Source organism: Adiantum capillus-veneris, chromosome 1 (genome assembly GCF_014529385.1).
Source record: "Adiantum capillus-veneris isolate H3 chromosome 1, ASM1452938v2, whole genome shotgun sequence".
NCBI lineage: Eukaryota > Viridiplantae > Streptophyta > Polypodiopsida > Polypodiales > Pteridaceae > Adiantum > Adiantum capillus-veneris.
This window is the reverse complement of record NC_140931.1, coordinates 190,056,696-190,079,506: the sequence shown is the minus strand read 5'-3', so window position 1 is coordinate 190,079,506 and position 22,811 is coordinate 190,056,696. Positions and strand designations below refer to the sequence as shown.

General features: G+C 42.2%; 1 protein-coding gene and 1 pseudogene across 1 annotated transcript; one reads left to right on the top strand and one right to left on the bottom strand.

Moving 5' to 3' along the window:
• Window positions 1–6,150: 6,150 nt before the first annotated feature.
• On the top strand, window positions 6,151–7,081 carry LOC147466206 (dirigent protein 5-like). The gene has a single exon (XM_086513477.1). The coding sequence runs from the start codon at window positions 6,258–6,260 to the stop codon at window positions 6,810–6,812; it is 555 nt and encodes a 184-aa protein (XP_086369603.1). The 5' UTR covers window positions 6,151–6,257; the 3' UTR covers window positions 6,813–7,081.
• Window positions 7,082–10,112: 3,031 nt separating this feature from the next.
• On the bottom strand, window positions 10,113–11,096 carry LOC147466205 (chlorophyll a-b binding protein 1B-21, chloroplastic-like; annotated as a pseudogene).
• Between the last annotated feature and the right edge of the window lie 11,715 nt (window positions 11,097–22,811).

The following is a 22,811-nucleotide window of genomic DNA, read 5'->3' as shown; positions in this document are numbered from 1 at the left end:
CCTCTACGTACAGTAGCGTTGCGACCCTCCATGATTATCTTGAACCATTGCACGTCGAACAAGTCGACAAAAAATCCTATGTAATCGATCCTCAAAATCTCTTGCAGCGTGCCGAAGTAAGTGAGTTCCGCCACCACAGGATCTGAATCAGAGGAACGTCGTCGACTAGACTGTTCAAATTTTGCCATGATTCCACAATCTTGAGTAAAACGCTTTTTGTCGATTCGTTCCACCCTAAAATGTCGACCTTTACACCATGCTGCTGTGTATGACTATACTACAACGAACAAAGATTATGAGTGGCCGTTCAAACGTTTAGAAATAAAGTCACTAGCTAGTCGTACATTGCAAACTTACCTTGGTTGTGCAACCCCGAGAGTACTCCCACTCTTCCTCAGTCACTTCGTCACCGCATTGTTGTGCGCTTTTCAATTGGTTGTGCAACCATCTTAAGCTCATGAAGTTTGGTAGGCTCTCCAGAACTGCTGGATAGTGCATCGGTGGTCGTCTTCCCCGTCTCCACTCGATTCGTGCCCTTTGTCGCTCTTGCTTTGCATCCTCATATTGTGAAATCCACTTTTGCATCACTGGATTGTGAAGCATGCAAAATCGGTTGATTTTAGCCTCTAGATCTTCCGTCATCTTCTTCTCAACACCGAGATTGCACATGACAATCCCAGATATGCGCTCATCATCTATGGTTCGCCTAGCCACTCTCCAATGTACACTAGGGACTCTGATACCAACCAACCTTCTGCCATGCTACCCTCTGGACATGCCTTTTGACGCACATATCCCTTAAGCGTTTTCATGAAACGTTCTAAGAAGAACATCCATCTGGAATGAATTGTGCCAGCTATCTCCACCTCATCAACTATGTGAACAAGAAGATGCACCTGAATAGTTAGCATGGTAGTAGGAAAATGTTTCTCAAACATGCACACAAGCTCCGCAGCATTTAGTTTGGCGAATGGTATGGAGTCTACGTTGATCTTCTTTTGTGAGATCCATTGCACCAGCTTTGCAAGTTTGTAGATTGTGTTACGGATGTCGAGAGACAAACATCCCTCAATGGCAACCGGTAAAATAAACTGTAAAGTATGTGCAGCAATGATATTAAAGTCCACATTTTATGCAATGATATTAAAGTCCACTATGAACGTACCTGACACATTTTATGCCAATCGTGTGACTTCAAACCGGTAAGCTTTCCTTCTTTAGTAAAACACGTTCGGAGCGAGTGCATTACGCCAGTGGGGGTCCGCAAAGATCGAATGGTCTCTTTTACTTTGCGTTCTTGGGCTCCTGTGAAAATCCATGGTGCTTTAGGGAGTTTTATCGATCCATCAGACGCTGTTTGCGGCCAATATTGCTCCATACGATCCACATTTCTAAGGTCAACTCTGGCTCCCAAAGTATCTTTCTTGCCGGTCAGATGGTCCCATAGTAGATTACCCACATTCTTGAATATGTGCATTGGATCGAGCAAGTGATTGATCATGAGTCGGGGCCAGTATGGTAACTCGTACCATAGAGATAGTCTCTTCATCCCTAGAGGCAATCCGTCATCGCACTTCTCCTTCTTCTCTAACCATGCTTGTGCAGACATCCTTGGTGGCTCTCTTCCCAAAAAGCCGTCGCGTAACACATGATTCTCTGGAAGATACGCTTGATGACCTTCGTTGATTTTCTTCTTCAGTGAGGGCGCCCTACGTGCATTCAGTCTAGGTCCACATGTGACACATGCTCTGTATCCGCTTGTTTGAAGCCCTGCATGTATACACGTGATAATAGATCAACTATGGGAGAAAACAAGATTTACAGTGTCTGAGTGAGAAGTGTCAATAGATCACCTAAGCAATCTGTTAGCCCGGGATAGTCATGCATGGTCCACATTAGAATGCCTCTGATCAAAGCATTCCGTCGTCCTGTGTGTCAGCTCATATCCACCACCTCTATGCCAATCCGCAATTGTTGTAGCTCTTCCAATAGTGGAGGAAGATACACATCCATATTCCCCACTTTATATCTCCCTGGCACAATCAAGCTTAGCCATAGGTGCCCCTTCTTCGTAGTCAACCACGGGGGAATGTTGTAGTTGACGATGACAACAGGCCATACACTGTAAGATGTTGATCTTTGACCAAATGGATTTACGCCATCCATAGCCAGGCCTAAGTGCAAATTTCGAGTTTCCCTGGCAAAATCCGACCATGTTCCATCTATATGTTTCTAGGCTGCGCAATCTGCAAGAATTCATAGCACACCATCCGAAGATTTATTCTCCTCATGCCATGATGCTAGGGCGGCCATGGACTTACATTCGAAGAAATGCTTGATGCGAGGAAGCAGAGGAAAATGTCGCAAAACCTTTTGTGGAATTTTTGTCCCGTGGAGATCTACTCGATATCTTTCGGAATCACATTTCGGACACTTCTCCATGTCTATGTATTCCCCTCTGAAAAGAATGCAGTCATTAGGACAAGCGTGGATAGAATTGTAATCCATCCCCAAGTTTCGCAAAATCTTTCTTGCTTCATCTCGGGAATCTGGCATCACATTGTCAGCTGGTAGTATGTGCTCTTTAAGCAATCTACACAACATAAAAATACGATACAGTCGTGTAAAAATCTATCAGATCATTATACATTTAGAGTTTTATTAAAGTAAACTAATTGTAATAGATCACCTGAAAAGCGTTGTGACGCTAGTGTCACTCCATCCAAACTTTGTTTGCATGTTGAGAAGAACCAGGAGTGCTTTCAATCTAGACATACGTGCTCCATTATACAATGGCGTATCGGCTTCACTTTTCATATCATCATAGATAAGCCTTTCTGAATCCATGATCGTCTCGATCATTTCATCAATCTCGGGCTCAAACATTGCCTCGTTGGGAATGTGCTCTGCATGATCATCCCCCGAGCTGTCAAAGGCTACATCTTGTGGCCTCACATATGCTGCTTGACCAAAGCGCCTGCGAACACGTCTATTGGGTTGCAAGATTGTTGCTTGTTGGCCAGCGTCAGAGTCCGACGAGTTATAATTGGCAACAACTCGATCTATAATAGATGGGTCGAACTCGCCAAATTCGCGAACGTGTTGCAAAGAAACACGTCTTGTCCGTCGCACAGCATGCTTGCATTGATTACAAGGACATAAGACCCTCGTTGAGAGATAGGTGTTTCGGTTGGACGGTCCCACATCCTCGTCGCTACTCATAATGAGGATAAAAATCTTATAACATGGACAACAAATTTAATATTCTATTGGCATTCTTCGTCTTATCTCTCTCTCTCTCTCTCTCTCTCTCTCTCTCTCTCTCTCTCTCTCTCTCTCTTTACCTCACATTCTCTAGTCATGTCCCATCCCTGCACACCTCGGTCTAGAGGTGCACGGAGATTAGAACCACCGGGTTATAATCTCGTCTTTATTGGTCAATACCTATATTTGTGGGTACAAGAAATCTACAGACCCACGTCTACATGATACTGCATGTAGTGGACAAAACCCCTTTTCCTCTTCTCTAGCTGTTGCACTTCACAGCATCTTAACATCTTTTCACAGTAGATCTTTTCACTGTTCGTCTAACTCTAAACCCTAAACCGTAAGTAATTCTTGCGTGGACTCGATCTAACGTAAATAAGCGTAAATCTAAATAAACGTAAATCTTTAACCTAATCTTTAACGCCTTTTGGGATAGTTTCCTACGACGTTAAAACTCTCTTCTTCTTGTGTGTGTGTGTGTGTGTGTGTGTGTGTGTGTGTGTGTGTGTGTGTGGGTAAACCTAAATAAACCTAAGTCTAGTCTAATATAACATAAATCTAAATCTAATGTAAATTATGTTATATTAAAAACAAAGAACTAAACTAATAGGGATTATAAGAACCTTAAAACTGATTTAACACATAATCTTTCACATAACTCGGCAAGAGTTGGCATTCTCATCACTAAAGATGTGAGAGTTAACTTCCGGCGGTGACGCTGCCTCATCTCCATCCACATCTGACGACAGCAATTGGCCCTTTAGACCGTTCTTGCTCTTGTTACTAACTTTGAAGTTGTTGTAAATGACTAGAGGTTGTCTAGATGGTCATTGTGTCGGGGATGTAGTGACTCTTGCCGCCCTGAAGATCCACCTTCTTCCCTATCTTCTGAAGACATTTCACCAGTACTTTTGGATCGACGGAGCCCACCATGAGTGAAGGCAGCAATACCTTCTTGTGTGTGTGCGCGTGTGTGGATGTGTGTGCCAATAAAAAGAGATAAATGGTATAACCTTTCTATCACCCATGCCAAGTATGATAGATTGGTTATGCCATTTCCCTCTTGAATAATAGGTCTTGAGTTCAACTCCTCGTCGGCTAGATCTTTAGGTCTTTTAATTTTAATTAGTTTCCTACGACGTTAAATTAGTTTCTCTCTCTTTCTCTCTCAATGTGTGTGCGTTTTTTTGTTTATGCATGTTTTCTCTCTCTTTTCCTCTCTCAATGTGTGCGTTTTTTGTTATGCATGTTCTCTCTCTCTTTTCCTCTCTCAATGTGTGCGTTTTTTGTTTATGCATGCTCTCTCTCTCTCTCTCTTTTCCTGTCTCGATGTGTGTGTGCATTCTTTGTTTATGTATGTGTGTGTGCGTTTTTGTTTATGTTTGTACTATCTCTCTCTCTCTCTCTCTCTCTCTCTCTCTCTCAAAAACACTATGTGTGTGTGTGTATGTGTGTGTGTGAGAGAGAGAGAGAGGGAGAGAGAAAGAGGCGAAGGGAACATGAGAGTGAGGAGACAGAAGGAGCATACCTGGCTCTCCTTCCTCTCCTCGTGTGTGTGTGTGTGCGTGTGTGTGTGTGTGTGTGTGTGGAAAAGAAAGAGAGAGAGAGAGAGAGAGAGAGAGAGAACGTTACCTGCTCCTTGCTTGAGGGCGCCGAAAAACTCAGATCTGAGATCTGAGTTTTTGGGCGCTCTCTGTTATTTTTTTAGCCCAGTCGGCGTCGCTATAAGCGTCGCTGTGTGAGCGTCGCTAATATGAATAGCCTCTTGTAGTGAAGTTTTATAGCGCTGCTATTGGCTACTGTAAAGTTTGTAGGTGTTGTTCCCAAGGCTAACACTTCAGGTTCATTTGAACCATTACTTGTGCCTCATTGGACGATAATATGATGAAATTTGGTCGGGTTTGGACAAGCATTTGACAAGAATAATGTGAAGAACACTCTCAACCTACCCCATTCTTTAGGAACATGAAGATGATATCTGTCATGGGTGTCTTGCAGCATATGGTCTCTTCCCTGTAATGTATAGTCGAAAGGATATAAAAACACATGCTTAGCAATCTATCAATGCTTTGTAATGAATCAAAGCCTCGTACTTCGGGCTCTTATCATTATATATATGCCTTCCATCCCTTCATTGTGAGAGAAATACACGTTCAAAAGTTCAATCAGAATAATGCCTTTGATGATGTGTTGTGCAAGCTTTCTTTTGGCAGAGATTTTCCTTCTGAGAAATGTGAGAAATTGTTGTGAAAACTCATTGAATTGCTAGGAACATGATGACGCCGACAGAAGTAAAGAAATATGCATTCCCCACGACTAAGGCGGGTGGTATATACCCATCTCGAGTATATGTCCATCCCTGCCATGCTAATGAAGAAGAGTTGCAAATACATGGAAAAAATCTCATTTTGGGCAGGCCCTCGTGATCCCTCACCTTGTTTTTCTCTCTTCTCCGATCTTCCTCTCTCTTTTTTTGCGGGGGAGGGGGGGACGTGCTTCTATCTTAAATAGTCAAATCAGACAGACAATCATCAGAGGTTTGCCAATAATTGAGAGAACTGAAGAATTTTACCAATTTTGCTTAGAGAATGTTGTCGCTCTCTCTCTCTCTCTCTCTCTCTCTCTCTCTCTCTTTCAGCCATCGTGATTCGTGAGCCCTCACCTTGTTTATTATTAGGAGGGTTATGAGTTGTTAAAGTGGTGTTGCTGCAGAGTTATGAGTTGTTAAAGTGGTGTTGCTGCATACGTGGGGAACGAGTGGGAGGGGGCTTTGGGCCACGTAACACGTTCGAAACGCGCAGCGTTGACATGCAAATTCAAAAGAATTCGAGGGCGATGGTCCGCCCAGTTGACGTTCTAGACTTAAAAACACATGCTTCGAGTTCGTATAGATCTCTGCACGGCAATATTGTTGTAGCTCTTGTGAGGACGTCCACACACACACACACAGAGAGAGAGAGAGAGAGAGAGAGAGAGAGAGAGAGAGAGAGATGGCGTGCAGGGGCCAGAAAGCCGCCGTCTTACTGCTCGCCATGGCGCTGCTGCTAATGATATCTCTGCAGAGCGCAGAAGCCAAGATCCCCTCATTCGAGGCGTACAACGTGCTGCTCCGGCAGGGGCCCAACAGCACACAGGGATACAACACAGTGCGCTGCGGGGGTTCGGAGCAGCGGAGCGTGCCGCCCGGGGCGGCGCAGTTCGGTGACATATTCTGCTTCGACATGCCGCTGTACAAGGAGAAGGACCCGAATTCGGAGCTGCTGGGGCGGGTACAGGGGCGCTATTCGTTTTCACAACTGACGGGAGGTAACGTGTTCGTAACGGAGACGTTCATTTTGAACGGAACCAGTGTGCCACACAAGGGTAGTTTCTCGGCGCTGGGCATCGAGATGATAGGGAAGGTGAGCAGCAAGCCAATCACCGGCGGAACGGACGACTACGAGCTGGTGACCGGAAACGCCATCACTACCCCCATCCCCGGCCCCCTCTTGGACGCATTCGGCAACACCCAATTCTGGTTCAACTACCAGTTCCTCTTCTCCTAGCACTAGCCTTACCTTACGTAAAACCCTTCATAATCAATCATACGTACTACAATAATAATAAATTCCATCCAGCGCCAGTTGCAAGAATATTCGGTCCTGATTCCTCAATATTTTTCCTATACTTGGTAATTTGATGTGATCTCAAACAAGTGATAAAATCACGAGGCCTGCCGATCTTAACTTCTACGATGTCCCCCACATGATATCAAATTTCCAACTTATAACAAATAACTAGAATAGAAGCTACAAGCAAAAAGATCTTAATTATTTCTGTCAAGTTCAAGTATTCAAGTTATGTTAAGCTATTCCTTAGTATGGCTATGGAAGGCCAACAAGACATTCTTTGAAGTGTGTTTTGATTTGCCTCTTATAGTTTGTAGAGATCATACTACACACACACACACACACACACACACACACACACACACACACACACACACACATGTATGTAAAAAAGAAGTCCTAATCACTCTTTGGAAAATGTGCCCTTGGCTTATAAATATGCTAGATTGTATTGCACTATGAGAGAGAGAGAGAGAGAGAGAGAGAGAGAGAGAGAGATGTATGTCAAGAAGAAGTGCAGTGCTAATCACTCTTTGGAAAATTTAGAAGTATATCTGCTAAAAGTAGAGGGATATTGTACTAGTAATTCCTTGTCAAGCTCATGCTAGTAAGTTGCTAATGAGGCACGTAGTACGTTCCTATTTATAGTTGTAGTAGCTTCTAGGTTTATAGAATACGAGCAACACCTCCGTTTGACTTGCTTCATTGGCCACTAGCCACTGTCTACAAGCGAGAATCCCTAGTGCACCTCCAAAATGTCAGCCTTGCACAATATAAGCACACCTGTTCTAACTTGCAACATCTAAAAGCTAGAGCACGAGTTGAAAGTTGGCCATCCATGCACACACTCCTTTAAAGTCTTATACAGCTACAACGGCAAATGAAATTTCACCATTGGTGAAATTGAGCTAGTACACATGACCACGTTTGGCAACCCATTTTCTTATGCAAGTCAATAAATCCAAGCTCTTGGAAACCGCGATGTCTTTCCAAATTCTATTGCCTCCAAACTTGAAGTGTCTCTGCAAATGCTTATATCTCTGAACTCCCCTTCTAACTCAATATTGCACAATTGCACCATTAACAAAATATGTAGGGTCTCAACCCCACCCTCTATTTGGGCCAACCCCTCGTTGCATTTATGCTATATCAATCGGTTTACTATAGGTCCTATTCAAATGTCCTCCATTGACATGACTACATCCAGTGGGTCTTCCATTATGTTGCATGAATCTTGATCAAGATGGTGGATAGACGAGTCCTCCTTCAATATTTTACGATAATCTCAATCAACAGACACCAACAGCAAGTAGGCGTGGATGTGTTTCTTGCAAGATATGCCTCCTTCCATATTGCCCAGCTTATCCTCCATATGCAACACTCTGTGTTCCTTCGATACTAGCTAGTGCAATGAAGATGGAAACTTCATGCACTAATGAAACACTTATCAAACACAACATCAATTCCCTCACGGTCTCAGACCCAAGACCTCACACACATTCGAAGATGGTGAGAGCTAGCGGGGTATGAGAGTAGATTGAGAGGAAGAAGGAGTTTTCTTACGAGAAAGATGTACATCTCCTCACATAATCACTCATATTAGCATAGCTTAGCTTAGTAATTAGCATGGTAGAGGAGATGAGCATGCATTGAAGCTTGGCTCTTGGTTGGATTTGCATCACAAAGCCAAGAGTTGTTGAAGCTTGGAGTAGGTGGTAAGCTTTCCATTAAAGCTTGAGAAGGAGAGAGAGTCTTCTTTGCTTCACACATGAGATTGTGTGAGTGTGTGTGTGTGATAATTCCTTGCAAAAATCAGCCCCCTCTCTCTGTTGGTCGACCCCCTTTCCAATTTTCTCTTGCTACAGTCCTATTGGACCTCCCCAGGCTAAAGAAATCAAACCGTGTTTTTCCATCTGAAATAGATAAAAGGTGTAAATTCTATCAAGCACTGGTTATCTATCAAGTAGAAAAAAAACACATAGAGATATAATAAGTGAGAGCCTTATAAAAAATAAGCACCCAGTTGCTCAAGCCCAGTACACATGTGCAATATGTTCATCTATGCTTGCACCTTGCGTGTAGCTACCATGCTGCCCAAATACTACGAGCATTGACCCCTCATACTACATGCAATTGTTTACTCAAGGGAATATTGTGCCCTCTGCTCCTTTGTAGCCACTACAATGACTTCCACCAATCCTCCTCATGCAAGGAGCCCCATGGGACATATTTTGAAAGGTCTCAGTGTTCACGATAAGAAGAAACATGCGTAGGATTGATTGTTACCGGTTGAGATCCTCTCTTATTAGAATTTGAGATTCTTGTATGCATAGAGCTACAAAGCTATGACCATGCATGCTGCAGTTCGTAGCCTCATAAGCGAGAACAAAGAAGGAGAGTGCATGAGACTCTATTAGCCTAGAGAGAGAGAGAGAGAGAGAGAGAGAGAGAGAGAGAGAGAGAGAGAGAGAGAGAGAGAGAGAGAGATTCAATATTCCTCTTGAGTCTCATGTCATGTCATGATGCATTTATCGACTGCCCCAAGAACTTGACAAAGGACTGCGGGCTATAAGAAAACCCTTGAAAAGAGCAATACATTCAAGGCATGCGGGCACTGCTCATAGAAGTTGGAACTTGCATTCTGAAGAGTGGGAGCCTATCTAACATCTATTATTTTTGTGACCTTAGACCATATGCTTGGCCGCTCATGCAGTGAGGTAACCTCCTTCAGGGACACCGTATAGGTGTTCACTGGATTAGAGTGGGAAAAGGCACAACTTTGTTAAGTTAAGGTGAAGGCTCCAGAGTCTATATCTATTCAACTCTCGATGAAGGGACATGCTCAACATTTTCTTCTTCGCCATTTGTAGCATACTTGATTTCGATGGCAGCACATCATTGCCCACCACTTCATTGAGAGTACCCTCCTTGCATGAGAGGTGAGACCCCCCATCTGGCACACGCCCCGAAGGACCCTCTATTTCAATTGTTGCGGTAAATATATCAAGTTGCATATGCGAAAAAGCTATTGTGACATCTGCGTTAGGGATCTTGGCTGAAATTGAGACAAAGGAAGGCGCGGCTGCAAGAAGCTGCATATGTGACAGTGAATCAGTGAGCACAACACAACACAACTCTCTCTCTCTCTCTCTCTCTCTCTCTCTCTCTCTCTCTCTCTCTCTCTCTCTCTCTAAAATTTCGCTTTGTTTCATAAGACCAAAGAAATCTACGTACAATTTACAACACAATTTGGGGAGTTACAATTTCTATAATTTTTTTGTGCCATGTGTCGGCAAGATGGGTGAAGAAGTTCTCCCAGGGGCCAGTCCCAGGGAGAGCGGTAGCCTGCACTGAGAATCCCATGAATGCAAGAAGTGCCAAACGACCATTCTTCAATTCCTTGAGCTTGTATTCCTCAAACTGCTTTGGGTTCTTAGAGAAATTGAGCGGATCAAAGGGCCCACCAGGGTACTTTTGCTTCTCTGGTTCCTTCTCATAACCTCTCTATGCCTCAACAAAGGCAATAGAAAAAGCCTCCTGCATTGCAAGAATTACTAGCTGATTGCCCCATGGGAAAGGGTTACCCAGATATGTAGCCTGGCCACTCGGAGTGGCAACCCATTTCTGAGCATCCACTCAATTGCCAAACCAAGTGCTTATGAAAGTAGCACACCAGCACAACAAGCATTGCCCATTTGTAGTGAATGAGCTCAGACTCCTTGTATCGCTTGAAATTCTCATGCACCTCTACAAGGCCAAGAGGGTCAAAGCCAAAGTCCTCGCGGGAATATCCGTCTAGATGAGCGGGGCGGGGCTACCTAGGCAGCCGCTCTGCCAACATGGAGAGGCGGACCCATTGGAGGCAAATGTGCCCGGTGTGAAGGCAAGCGACCCCAAGAACTTTAACCTGGTCAGCAGCTCGGGGGGTTCACTATGTGTAAAACTGCCATATCATGTGTGTTCAAGACATGTTTGTAAAACCCCTTATCTATGAATTTTGTTAAGAATATAATGTACCCTTTTCTTTTAAAATCTGTAAGTTTTTTTCAAATTTGAAAAAATAATGCCCTTTTGTATATATATTTCTGTAAGTTTCAAAAACTTTAAATACCCTTCTGTTGAACTCACGTGATAGGTTACATTTTTATTATGTGACCTCTCCGGGGTGAGCGGTAGAGAGGGAACGAACTACATAGAGGACGCAACGATTGAGGTCGCCATAACTCTCTCTGATTTCACATGTCTGTGTGTGTGTGTGTGTGTGTGTGTGTGTGTGTGTGTGTGTGTGTGTGTGTGTGTAGGTGGATGAGAGCTAACAAGCCAACCAGTAAGGTGACGTAACCACTACCAGCACTTTTTGCTTGCTTCGATCGACACGCACATTTACTCTTGAAACATAAGAGTGATCAAGCTTGAGTGTCTCTCTCTCTCTCTCTCTCTCTCTCTCTCTCTCTCTCTCTCTCTCTCTCTCTCTCTCTCTCTCTCTCTCTCTCTCTCTCTCTCTCTCTCTCTCTATTGTTCCTGTGCACATTTACTCTTGAAACATAAGAGTGATCAAGCTTGAGTCTCTCTCTCTCTCTCTCTCTCTCTCTCTCTCTCTCTCTATTGTTCCTGTGCACGTAACTCTCTCTCCTCGTCCTCTCAAGCTTGAGTCTCTCTCTCTCTCTCTCTCTCTCTCTCTCTCTCTCTCTCTCTCTCTCTCTCTCTCTCTCTCTCTCTCTGTGTGTGTGTCTCTCTGTCTCTATTGTTCCTGTGCACATTTACTCTTGAAACATAAGAGTGATCAAGCTTGAGTGTCTCTCTCTCTCTCTATCTCTCTCTCTCTCTCTCTCTCTCTCTCTCTCTCTATTGTTCCTGTGCACATAACTCTCTCTCTCCTCGTCCTCTCTCTTTCTCTTTGTGCTAAAATCGAGGCAACACGATCTAGAAATTTCAAAAATGTGAATTTTTGTTGGGAATTCAATGATGCACGTATCCTTTCAGCAGACGTATCCTTGCCAAAAATACATAAATAGCTTCATATTTTTAGTCCACTCATACACATTGGATCTTTCACATTTTTCAACAATCCAACACTAGCATTCATGACATTTTCTTCTATGGTGCAGTGCACTCACCAATCAAACATTTTCATTCTTTAATTTATTTTTTTAAATACATATGAGATTTTTCACTAGCAAAAAGGGAATACATCATTATGGCCTTAGCCCTTTGGGCAGGAAAAAAAATATACCAGCCTTGTGAGCATCATTGCTTGGTTTATTTTCCACTAATTCATCAAATTTTTCATGTCATTATTACGACACCCTCATAGCTTCATTTGGTTTTTTTGTCTTTTTACTAGTAAAACAGTGGGTTCATTTGGTTTTCTAATACATAAATAAAAAGTCCATTAATGTGGCTTCATGATCTCTCTCTCTCTCTCTCTCTCTCTCTCTCTCTCTCTCTCTCTCTCTCTCTCTTTGCGCTCATTTGGCATGTGTGGTCTTAACTATGGATGGATAAAAACACAAGCCATGAAGGAGGACACACGTCATGATATCGTGGGTCGCTAGGGCCAGCCTTGCGAGGTGGCTGGAGCTACCGATGTGCACTGAGCACCGAGAGAGAGAGAGAGAGAGAGAGAGAGAGAGAGAGAGAGAGAGAGAGAGAGAGAGAGAGAGAGAGAGAGAGAGAGAGAGAGAGAGAGAGAGAGAGAGAGATAGATAGATAGATAGATAGATAGATTTTATTATCGTCCTCGGAGGTCAAATATGACCTATGGGACCAAAGTTCCATGTGATGTAGTATGTGTATGGCTGATGAGTGACTCTCGATGCTCCAAAATTGTAGTGATGAGAGTCGCAATGGAGAGCCCACACTTTGGCTGGGAGAGGAAAGTGTGTAGGTCTAAGTTATGGCTGAAAATGTGAGAGAAGCAAGTTCGGATGTGATCAAAAGCTGAGCACTCTAGTAGTGTGTGGTACTCAGACTCTCGAACTTGCAGTGAGCATAATGTGCACAATCGATTTGACTCTTCTCCATTGCCCCAATGCCCTATCTCGCATCGAAGGAAATGGGAGCTAAGCCGAATTGCTGCGATAGTGCGTATCGCGGACAAGGGAATAGGCTCAAGCATGTAAGTTTGAGTACGGTTTCCTCTCTCAGCGAAGAACATGGTTTTGTAGTTGGGGGCAATATAAGTGGTGTAATGTATGAAGCGTGACCCACCGGATTTCTCCCAAGCCGTAATACATTGGCGTTGTAGAAAAGATTCATTCACTTGAGAGTCAATTGAAGCATCATGTAGCAAGTGTAATGCATCCCATCTCCCAAACCACTTCTTTATGTCTTGCATCCATCCCGTGCTCAAGATCTTGCTTTTATGCGTCTTTTGAACTTTTTTGCTTGCTTCCCATGCAATTGTAGGAAGTCGATGTGAGGGGTTTTGACGCATCTTTATCATGTAATCCACAACCCTTTCCATGCCCATAACCTCAATTGGAAGAGATCCCGACTCAAGAAGTAGGAGCATATATGGTGTTTGTGTCTTAACTTGGAGAAAGTTTGTAAGAAAACGCTTTTGAACATTCTCAAACTCTTTCCAAGTAGACTTTGAGATGCTCCCGCCCCACACTTCAACTCCATAAAGAAGAACCGGTGTCACCAATGCATCAAAAAGATACTTCTTGAGAACCCAACACTTGATGTTTCCCGCATTACACATGTTCTCAAATGCATAATATGCACTCTTTCCCGCTTCCAAACGACGCATAGCACATTCATGCCACTTGTGATTGGATGGAACCTCAAGGCCAAGGTACTTAAAGCTCTCAACAACTTCAAGTGTCTCGTTGTTGTACACAATGCATGGCTTCTCCTTATGGTTGGTTTTCACAAGCATAACCTTTGTTTTGGATTCATTTACAATCAGCGCACTATGCAAGCAAAAGTTCTCAAGGACAACCATAAGCTTTTGTGCATCTTCTAGAGTGTGTGCTAGAAGCACTACATCATCCGCATACAACAAAAGCATGATTACCGCATTGCAAATAGTGACCTCTTCAATGCCTTCTTCTTGCATAAAGTCAAGTACCATTTGTTCCAATTGATCAATGCATAGACCAAAGAGAGTTGGTGACAATGGACATCCTTGTTTAACCCCAATAGTGCTTACAAAAATTTCTGAAATTTCTCTTCCCATGCGCAATTGACAAATCACCTTCTCATAGATTCGAGAAACCGCAAGCATAAACTCACTTGGCACTTGGAGTTCTTCCATCCTTCTCCACAAATTGTTACGTGGAATCATATCAAAGGCTTTCTTAAAGTCCACAAAACAACAATACAATCGCTTGCCTTTCAACCGACTTTCCTCCATGAGAACACGAAGAGTGACAAGATGATCAATGGTGCTATGGAATCGACGAAAACCCGCTTGTCCCTTTGCAAGCTTGTCATTCTCTTCAGCCCAATCACTCAATTTCATCTCCATTATGCACCCAAACAACTTTTCCATAAGAGACCCAATCATTATAGTCCGTTACATCGTCTCCAGATTCTTCTATTGTCCATTACAACAATAAAGATGACGGTGCTAAATGATAGCCCCTAATTAAGAAGAAAAATGACACCGAATAGATTGGGATGAGGTGAGACTTAGTCGGGGGCGGATGTCGGCATATAAACTCCCTCATTGGTTGCTGCAACAAAGCATCAATCTGCTTCTCTGTGAAGATTCTCGTGGGGGTTGCTCTATACCTCCCAATAATAGCCTGGAAGCATCGATGATAGAGGGATTGGTTGCACAATCTTCAATGGGGATGAAGACGACGGTTCTGCAGATCTCTGTTGCTCGCTCTAGTAGAGTCCCCTATACTGAAGCATGGTGTATCATGCAATTTATTAGTTGAGGAATGCTGCTCTGAAGGAAATCTGTCATGGGCCTCTGTGTGGGTCCTTGTGTATGGCTCCTCTCTTTTTGTAGAAAAATTTGTCTATGTCTACAAAGCTCTTTCAAGAAAAGCGCTAGAAATTTTCTGGTCTACGTAGTTCATGATCCTAGCGAAAGGTCCGAAACCCTCTAACAATGATATCTTCATCTTATTTCATAATATACTGGGCATCTGCATATATAATGTTCCTCTGTCTCTGGCTGTAATTCACATAGTTTGCATATGCGTTCATCTAGTGGTGTATCTTCTTGTCTCTATTTGAAGCTGATGAGAGGATGTACGAAGCTGACCTATCGCACATCGAAGCCCATGTGAGAGGTGTGAGTCCATGTACCTTGGTTGCAAAATAAAGCCATCCTCTCTAGTGATAGCTGCTTTTTTGGCTCTCAAAAATTTTGTTTAATGAGCCACTTCACACAATAAAAACACCTTAGCACGATGGCTAACCTTGCTCTTCCATTGTACATAGGCGTGCGTGTATTAGGACTCTTTTCCATATTTTCTAAAAAATCTTCATGGAGCTAGTCATCAAGTTAGGTTAAAAAAATAATAATAATAAAAATATATATATATTATGGTCCTATTCGTGTATAATATATTTGTTATAAAGGACCTAAGCATAGCATTATTTTTCTCAATTTATTCGGTAATTGTGTAAATATGTAGACCTAAGTGTGCATTTTTTCTAAATCTCTTTGCATCCTTTCATGGCATGAAATATTTCTATGTTAGTGTGTACATACCCCATAATATTTATTTTTACAAAATAAACCCATGCATTTCATCCCACACCCTCGTGGAAGTCGAAATTTGTTTCTACACTTTCACTCACTTTCACTAGATATTTTCTCACTTGCATATTTTCCTCTTTCACCCAAATACAAAATAAAATACTCCTATCATGATATTCCTTCATGGGTCATGCACATTTTTTTTCCATACACCATGTGCTCATAAAGACAAGGGCTAGGAAAAATCCAAGCACTAGGTCTATCATGTATAATTGTTTTTTATTATTCAAAATTCATCATCCATGCATGTGGCAAGGGCCATTTGGATTCCTTAGGTCATGGCATGGCTCATGGGGGGCTCACCTTTGGATGTATAAGGAGAATTCAACCAAAAAAGGGTCCCACATAAGCACCTTTGCAGCCCCAAAATACACAAAATTTTGGGCGAATTTTGGCCCCCTTCTATCATCCAAATCAGCAAAAGTTGTCAACATACAAAATGTAGGTCGTGAGCTGAATTATTTTACATAAATATTTCAGCATTTTCAGAGAAAAGCATGAATTCTGGTAAATTGTTTAGTGCGACCGAGTCTGCCCATTCTATGCACACAAGGATCCTCTCACTCTTCTCTCACATTTTCACACTGCCACCCACATATACACTCATCCCTCTCCATCATCCTTTCAAATTTACAAATTTCTATGCCCCTCGCACCTTCGTCACCATTAACCTCCCCTCTTACTCCCATAGCTCTCATATGAGCTCTACATGTACATACACCATCTCTATGCCTCTCTCTATTACTACCAAAGTACAATTCCGTTTTACCCCTTCTCTATATACCATGCTTAACCTCTGCAAATTGAGAAATCTCATCAACCGAATTTCCATTTTCATCGTGGTAGTCAACCTTGACGCTGGTGGCATAAAGAAGAGAAGAAGAAGATGATGATCGATAGTCATTCTGGGAATCTACACAAGTAAGTACTTCTTCAAGCTTCATCATGACAAGAATTTCCTCACTTCATTCAACCATCAACCCCATTCTACCCATTGTAAATATCATTAACTTTCTAGTGATTATAACACTAACCACTAACATACTAGCACAAAATATCCATTGACCTAGAATATGGCTATGCACATATCTTGAGTTGAGGTGCACAAATCTCAAAACCACCATTGTATATACTCCCCCATCATCAATAAATTGAGGTTTGGTGCATCAAAGGTGTGATGCGACGTTCAAATCTTCGTCCTTCCACTTGTGCAATACGGTTTGGTGAATTCAAGGTGACTTGTGTATTTTGAGTTTCTATCATTTGATCTTGTTTTAGATAGTGTTTTAGTGTGTTTTCATTGCCAATTTTGTATCCATTGTAAGAGGGTATTGTGGTGAGAGGTCTCCCACACCCTAAGACAATGTGTGTGTGTGTTGGCAAATTTTAGAATTCACTAAACATTGAGTTAGTTTTTTACAAGCTCTACGATAGCATCATGATGAACCATCTGCATTGCAAGTCCCAAATAAGGTATTACACAAGATACATTCCTCTCTCTCTCTTCCCTTTGCTCTAGCTCTCTCTGGTCCATTTTGTGTGTGTCATTGTGTGAGGTTGCTTGTGTGTGTTTTGTGGTGTATCTTTTTGGTTGTGACAAAATCTCTCTTGCGTCCTAGTTCGCATACCATAAGTAGGTGGTTCCCCTATCTTGTTTGGGATTGGCTGAGGGTTTGTTGTTTTGTTGTGCTTGTGGTTGCCCCAGCCCCAATTGAGCAGCATGGGAGCCTTGAGGGGTGTTTAGAGATTGCCTCTCTTGCTGCCCGCTTCAATTTTGGTGCCCCCACTGAGGAAGAGCGGTTGTGTTAGCATACACAAGGTAATTTGTGTTTACATGAACAATCCACCACCTCCTAATCCTACTCATGCAATTCAATTTCATCAGTTTCATTGGGTGCAAGGGATTAGGATAAATGTTCGCACTGATAGGAAAATCTTTTTTCAACAATGTATTGTATTCCTCTTTGGTGCTGAAGCATTAAGAGATATTCTACAATCCCCAAATCCTATTATACTCCCACTTGTAGACTATGATGTCTCTTTTGATGTGCATGTGTTTATCTTGTTTTAGCTAGGTTAATGAATCAAGAGGACCTGTATCATACATTCATTAATTTAGCTAGACAAGACGTGCATGTAATAGTTGGCACAAAGTTACAATTTCAACGTGTTTTCCGTCGTATGTTTGAACCTAGGTAAGTAGCGGCTATCAATGCCTCAGTCAATCCGTTCATTTTGCCATTGATTCGCTACAATCTAAGATTTGATGTTTACATTTTCATTCTACTTTGAAATTTGATTTTGCAAAACAAAAAAGAAAAAAAGAAAATGAAATTTTTGAGTAAACCCAGCAACATGGATACAACTAAGCAAATGAGTGGCTACCCCTTGTTCTTTGGAGAGCATGGGGAGGATGCAGAATTATTCTTAGCAAATTTCAAAATGTCTTGCCGTATCAAGAAGATAGTAACTGATCAAGAACGTGTAGAAATGTTTGAGGTAGTCCTTAGGAAAGATGCTAGCACTTGGTTTGACTCTTTGCCTGAGGAAGTTAAGGGGAATTACACGAAAGTTTTGAATCGTTTCAAGAAATACTTCTTTGATCCCCAAAACACTCAAAAATTATGGCAAGACATTGTTTCTCACAAGCAAAAAGACTTAGATGACTACTACTTGTACAAGCAAGAGTTTCTACGTCTTTGGGCTCTATGGATATGAAATGTTGCTAACCCTGGTGATGGTGCAGAATTTCTAAAGAAGGAGAGGTTCATTAAGGTAAAAGTAGAGGCGGGTGTGCCTGCTACCTTTGATGCATCTGAAACTAGGGCTGTTGAGAAATATAGGAAACTCAAGTGCTTAAGGGGAGAGGTTCCAATAGAATGTCTTAAACCCAAAGGTAAGTCACAAGCATCAACATCTAGGGAGCTTCCTAAGGTAACTACAAAAGTGATTGAGAAGTTAAATGAATCTTTAAGCAGCCTGTCAATTTCACCTTGCACAAGCTATAGGTCCAAAGGTACAAGCAAAGAAGTCTGAAGAGCGATATCCATGACCTAGGAGAGTCTTGCAATGTTGGAATTGCGGAGAGTCTAGACATGGGATGTATAATTGTACTTGGCCCCGTGGGGAGCCAGGGAGACCTACCTTGAATTACCCAGTGATGAATGTTGGTGAAGGAGCTGGTCAACAACCGAGGCTTCTACAAAGGCCAAATGGACCAAGACCACCTCCACAAGGGGTGGAAGGAGTTCCACCTTTGCCTGACCCAAATGTCAATGTTGTAGAAGTCACAAAATCCAAAGAGGGTGACATTGAAGCAAATGGCATCAAAAGTGGGCGAGGAAAAGGTAAGGAAAAAGTAACATCACAAAGTGACCATGGACGAGGAAAGAAAGCAAAGGAAACCAAGGACGCCAAGAGGACCCGGCGCCGCATCAACCTTCAAGACTTCCCTCTTGGACATGGTATGGCTCCCTACAACCTTATGGAGGACATGAGAGGTAAAGGTCCACTGGCATATCATGGCCTCAATTTCTTCCATTGTGCCCACAAGTTAGGAGGGAGTTAACAAAGGCAGTTAGCACTAGGAGAAGGACCAAAGAAAATGTTCCTGTTGTTAAAATTGCACATGCCCACATGAATGAGGATATTACACTTGTGCTAGATTGCTATATTAAGGGAAAACTAGTTAGGAAGGGTCTAGTGGATGGGGGCGCACAAATTTGCATCATGACAGAGGACCTTATGCAGAGACTAGGCAAGCACATTCATGAGACACCTGAAATCAAAGTGAAAATGGAAAATAATAGCAAGGCTAGGTGTTTGGGAGTTTGTAAGAATGTTTCTATGGAAGGTTTCGGCATTAAGAAGGTTGTTGATTTCTATGTTATGTCTACAAGGGGAAATGGCTATCCATTTATCCTAGGTAGACCGTGGATAATGAGGATGCGTGCTTTACAAGATTGGGAAAGCGGAAAGTTGATTTGTAGGAATGACAATCACAAGAAGGTTGTCTTTGACATGAAGGAGCAACGTCAAGAGGAGCTCCAGGAGGAATCTTCTCAAAGTGAAAGCGGGGATGATTGGACCGACGACACCTCGGAAGAAGAAAGCAGTGGTAGCACTACGGAGGAGGAGTCATCCATTGAAGTCATGGGTGTAAGTTTTAGGCCAAATAATGAAGAGACATCTTGCCAAGGTTTAAAAGAGGTAGGCCCCCAGGAGAACCAAGGGCTCCATGATGAAGGAATGCTAGATGGCATGTTGTCAAAGACTCTTACTTGGGAGGAAAGAGAGGAATTCAAAAGTGTGCTAGGAAAGTTTCCTAGGCTTTTTGCTAAAGATTACACAGATGTACATGGAGTGGATGCCATTCAACACAAGATAGAGCTAAAGCCAGAGGCCAAACCTAAAGCACAAAAGCTACGAAGGTTAGGAGTCATCAAGGAGCAAGCACTACTCAAAGAGGTGAGGAAGCTTCTAGCAGCAGGGTTCATCTACCCCGTAGAGAATTTTGAGTGGGTCTCTCCAGTTGTGGTCGCTCCAAAAAAGAATGGCAAGTGGAGGGTATGTGTCGATTATTGTCCACTCAACAAGGCAACAAAAAGGGATCACTTTCCCCTCCCATTTCAAGATGAGATTCTTAATGAGGTAGTAGGTAAAGAAAAGTACACGGTATGTGATGGCTACTCTGGTTACTTGCAAATAGGTATTGCATTGGAGGATCAATTAAAAATTACAACCTTCATCACCCCTTGGGGTTGTTTTGCTTGTAGAGTCATGATGTTTGGTTTGACAAATGCTCCAGCGATGTCTCAACGATTCATGAAATGGTGTTTCAAGCATTCTTTGGGAAGTCTATTAGAGTATTCATAGATGATTTTTGCATCTATAGCTCTAAATCATTGCATCTACAGAAGGTAGAAGAAGGCTTGAAGAAGCTTTATGATATGGGAGGTCAACTCAATCCTGACAAGTGCCACATAGGTGAGGATGAAGTGATCTTGCTTGGTCACAAGTTTTCTTCCAAAGGAATGAGGTGGATCCAGCAAAGGCAAAATCTCTCATTGAGCTACCATCACCAAAGAGTCTTAAGGAGGTAATTTCATTTATTCAAAAGGTGAAGTACATGTCACGCTTCATTCACTTGGCATCGGAGTTACTTCACCCCCTCCAAAATTTGACACAACATGTAGAGTTTGCATGGTCTGATGAGCTTGAAGAGTACTTTTCTTGTATAAAAATGGTTTTGGCGGAACTACCGACGCTCATGCCTCCACATTGGGAGTTTACATTCTTTGTTAGCTCAAGTGTGGGTAAGGAGACATTGGGTGCGGTATTGTTGTAGCAAGATCCTCATAACACTAGGATGCGGCCTGTCTACTTTTCTAGTCGGGTCATGAATGCACTTGAAAAGGATTACACAGAAGCAGAACCTATGATACTTTCTCTTGTCTTTGCAGTGAGAAAGTTTAGATCCTACCTCCTGCCAAAACCCTTTATCATAATCACTACCTACTGAAAACTTGTTCCCTTGGGTGTCATCTCAGATGACACTAAGTCCTAGGATTTCAAAATGGATCATGGAATTGAAAGAGTTCCAATACTCTTTCAGAGTAGAAGATAGTGTACGTGGACAAGTAGCAGGGATTCTCACCTATAGAGTGCATGAAAGGGACATCAAGGTGCCTGAAGTGAAAACCCTACCCTTACCACCACCAAGGCATTTACCTAATGCATTCACCTTGTTCTTTGATCGAGCATTTAAGAAGGTTGCAAGAAAAGAAGGGGGAGGGATTGTGTTGCTTGATTCAAATGGTGAGGTTGTTATGAAAGAGCATGTGAATTTTCCCGGTTTCACGAGCAACAATGAAGCAGAGTACGACATATTAATCCATGGTTTGCAGATGTGCGTGGCTCAAAAGATACGGCGTCTCATGATAAAAGGGAATGCACTTCTCATTGTGAAGAAAATTCTAGGTATTTGGGCTTGTAAGAATGAAACCCTAAGGCAAAAGGTTCATGCCATCCATAAACTCTTCAATCAATTTGAAGAAGTATAATTGTATCATATTCCTAGGAAACAAAATGAAGATGCTGATTTGTTTGCCCAAAAAGCAGTTGCCTGTGTTGAAAATGAAGTGCAGGTCATCATGGCAACAACAATGGTTAAGAAACCAAGGTACCAGGGGATGGAGTCATTGGCTCCCATTGTGAGCTACATTTTAGAGGGCGATTTTCTAGAGGGCTTCACAAAGGCTCAAAAGCGGAGGCTCATTAAGAAGGCGAGTTCGTATTTGTTTTTGGAAGGGTCCCTCTACCAAAGGGGAAAAAATAAAGTTTGCAAGAGAATACCAACAACCAAGGAGATTCCAACCATTCTTGAAGGTTTGCATGAGGAAATGTGTGGTGGGCATTTTGCACAGGAACTCACTGCAAAAAATATTTTGCTTGACGGATATGTTTGGCCAAGCTTGCACATTGATGTTCAACATTGGTGGTCATTTTGCACAGGAACAAGACAAAGCTATGGGATGACTTCTTGGATGGAGCAGAAGGAGATGCTCAAGCAAAATCATGCTCTTCATATGTGAAACATCAGGATGAAACAATAACAAGGGACAAAGAAATGATGGATGAAGCACTACATAACCACCCGCAATTAGCATTCCAACGTGCACCGAATGATGGTACATGAATATACCATCATCCAGGGGGAGGGTTGTATGATAGCCGTTTTTTTGGCTCTCAAAAATTTTGTTTAATGAGCCACTTCACACAATAAAAACACCTTAGCACGATGGCTAATCTTACTCTTGCATTGTACATAGGCGTGTGTGTGTTAGGACTCTTTTCCATATTTTCTAAAAAATCTTCATGGAGCTAGTCATCAGATTAGGTTAAAAAAATTATAAATAAATATATATATATATATATATATATATATTATGGTCCTATTCGTGTATAATATATTTCTTATAAAGGACCTAAGCATAGCATTATTTTCTCAATTTATTGGTAATTGTGTAAATATGTAGACCTAAGTGTGCATTTTTTCTAAATCTCTTTGCATCCTTTCATGGCATGAAATATTTCTATGTTAGTGTGTACATACCCCATAATATTTATTTTTACAAAATAAACCCATGCATTTCATCTCGCACCCTCGTGGAAGTCGAAATTTGTTTCTACACTTTCACTAGATATTTTCC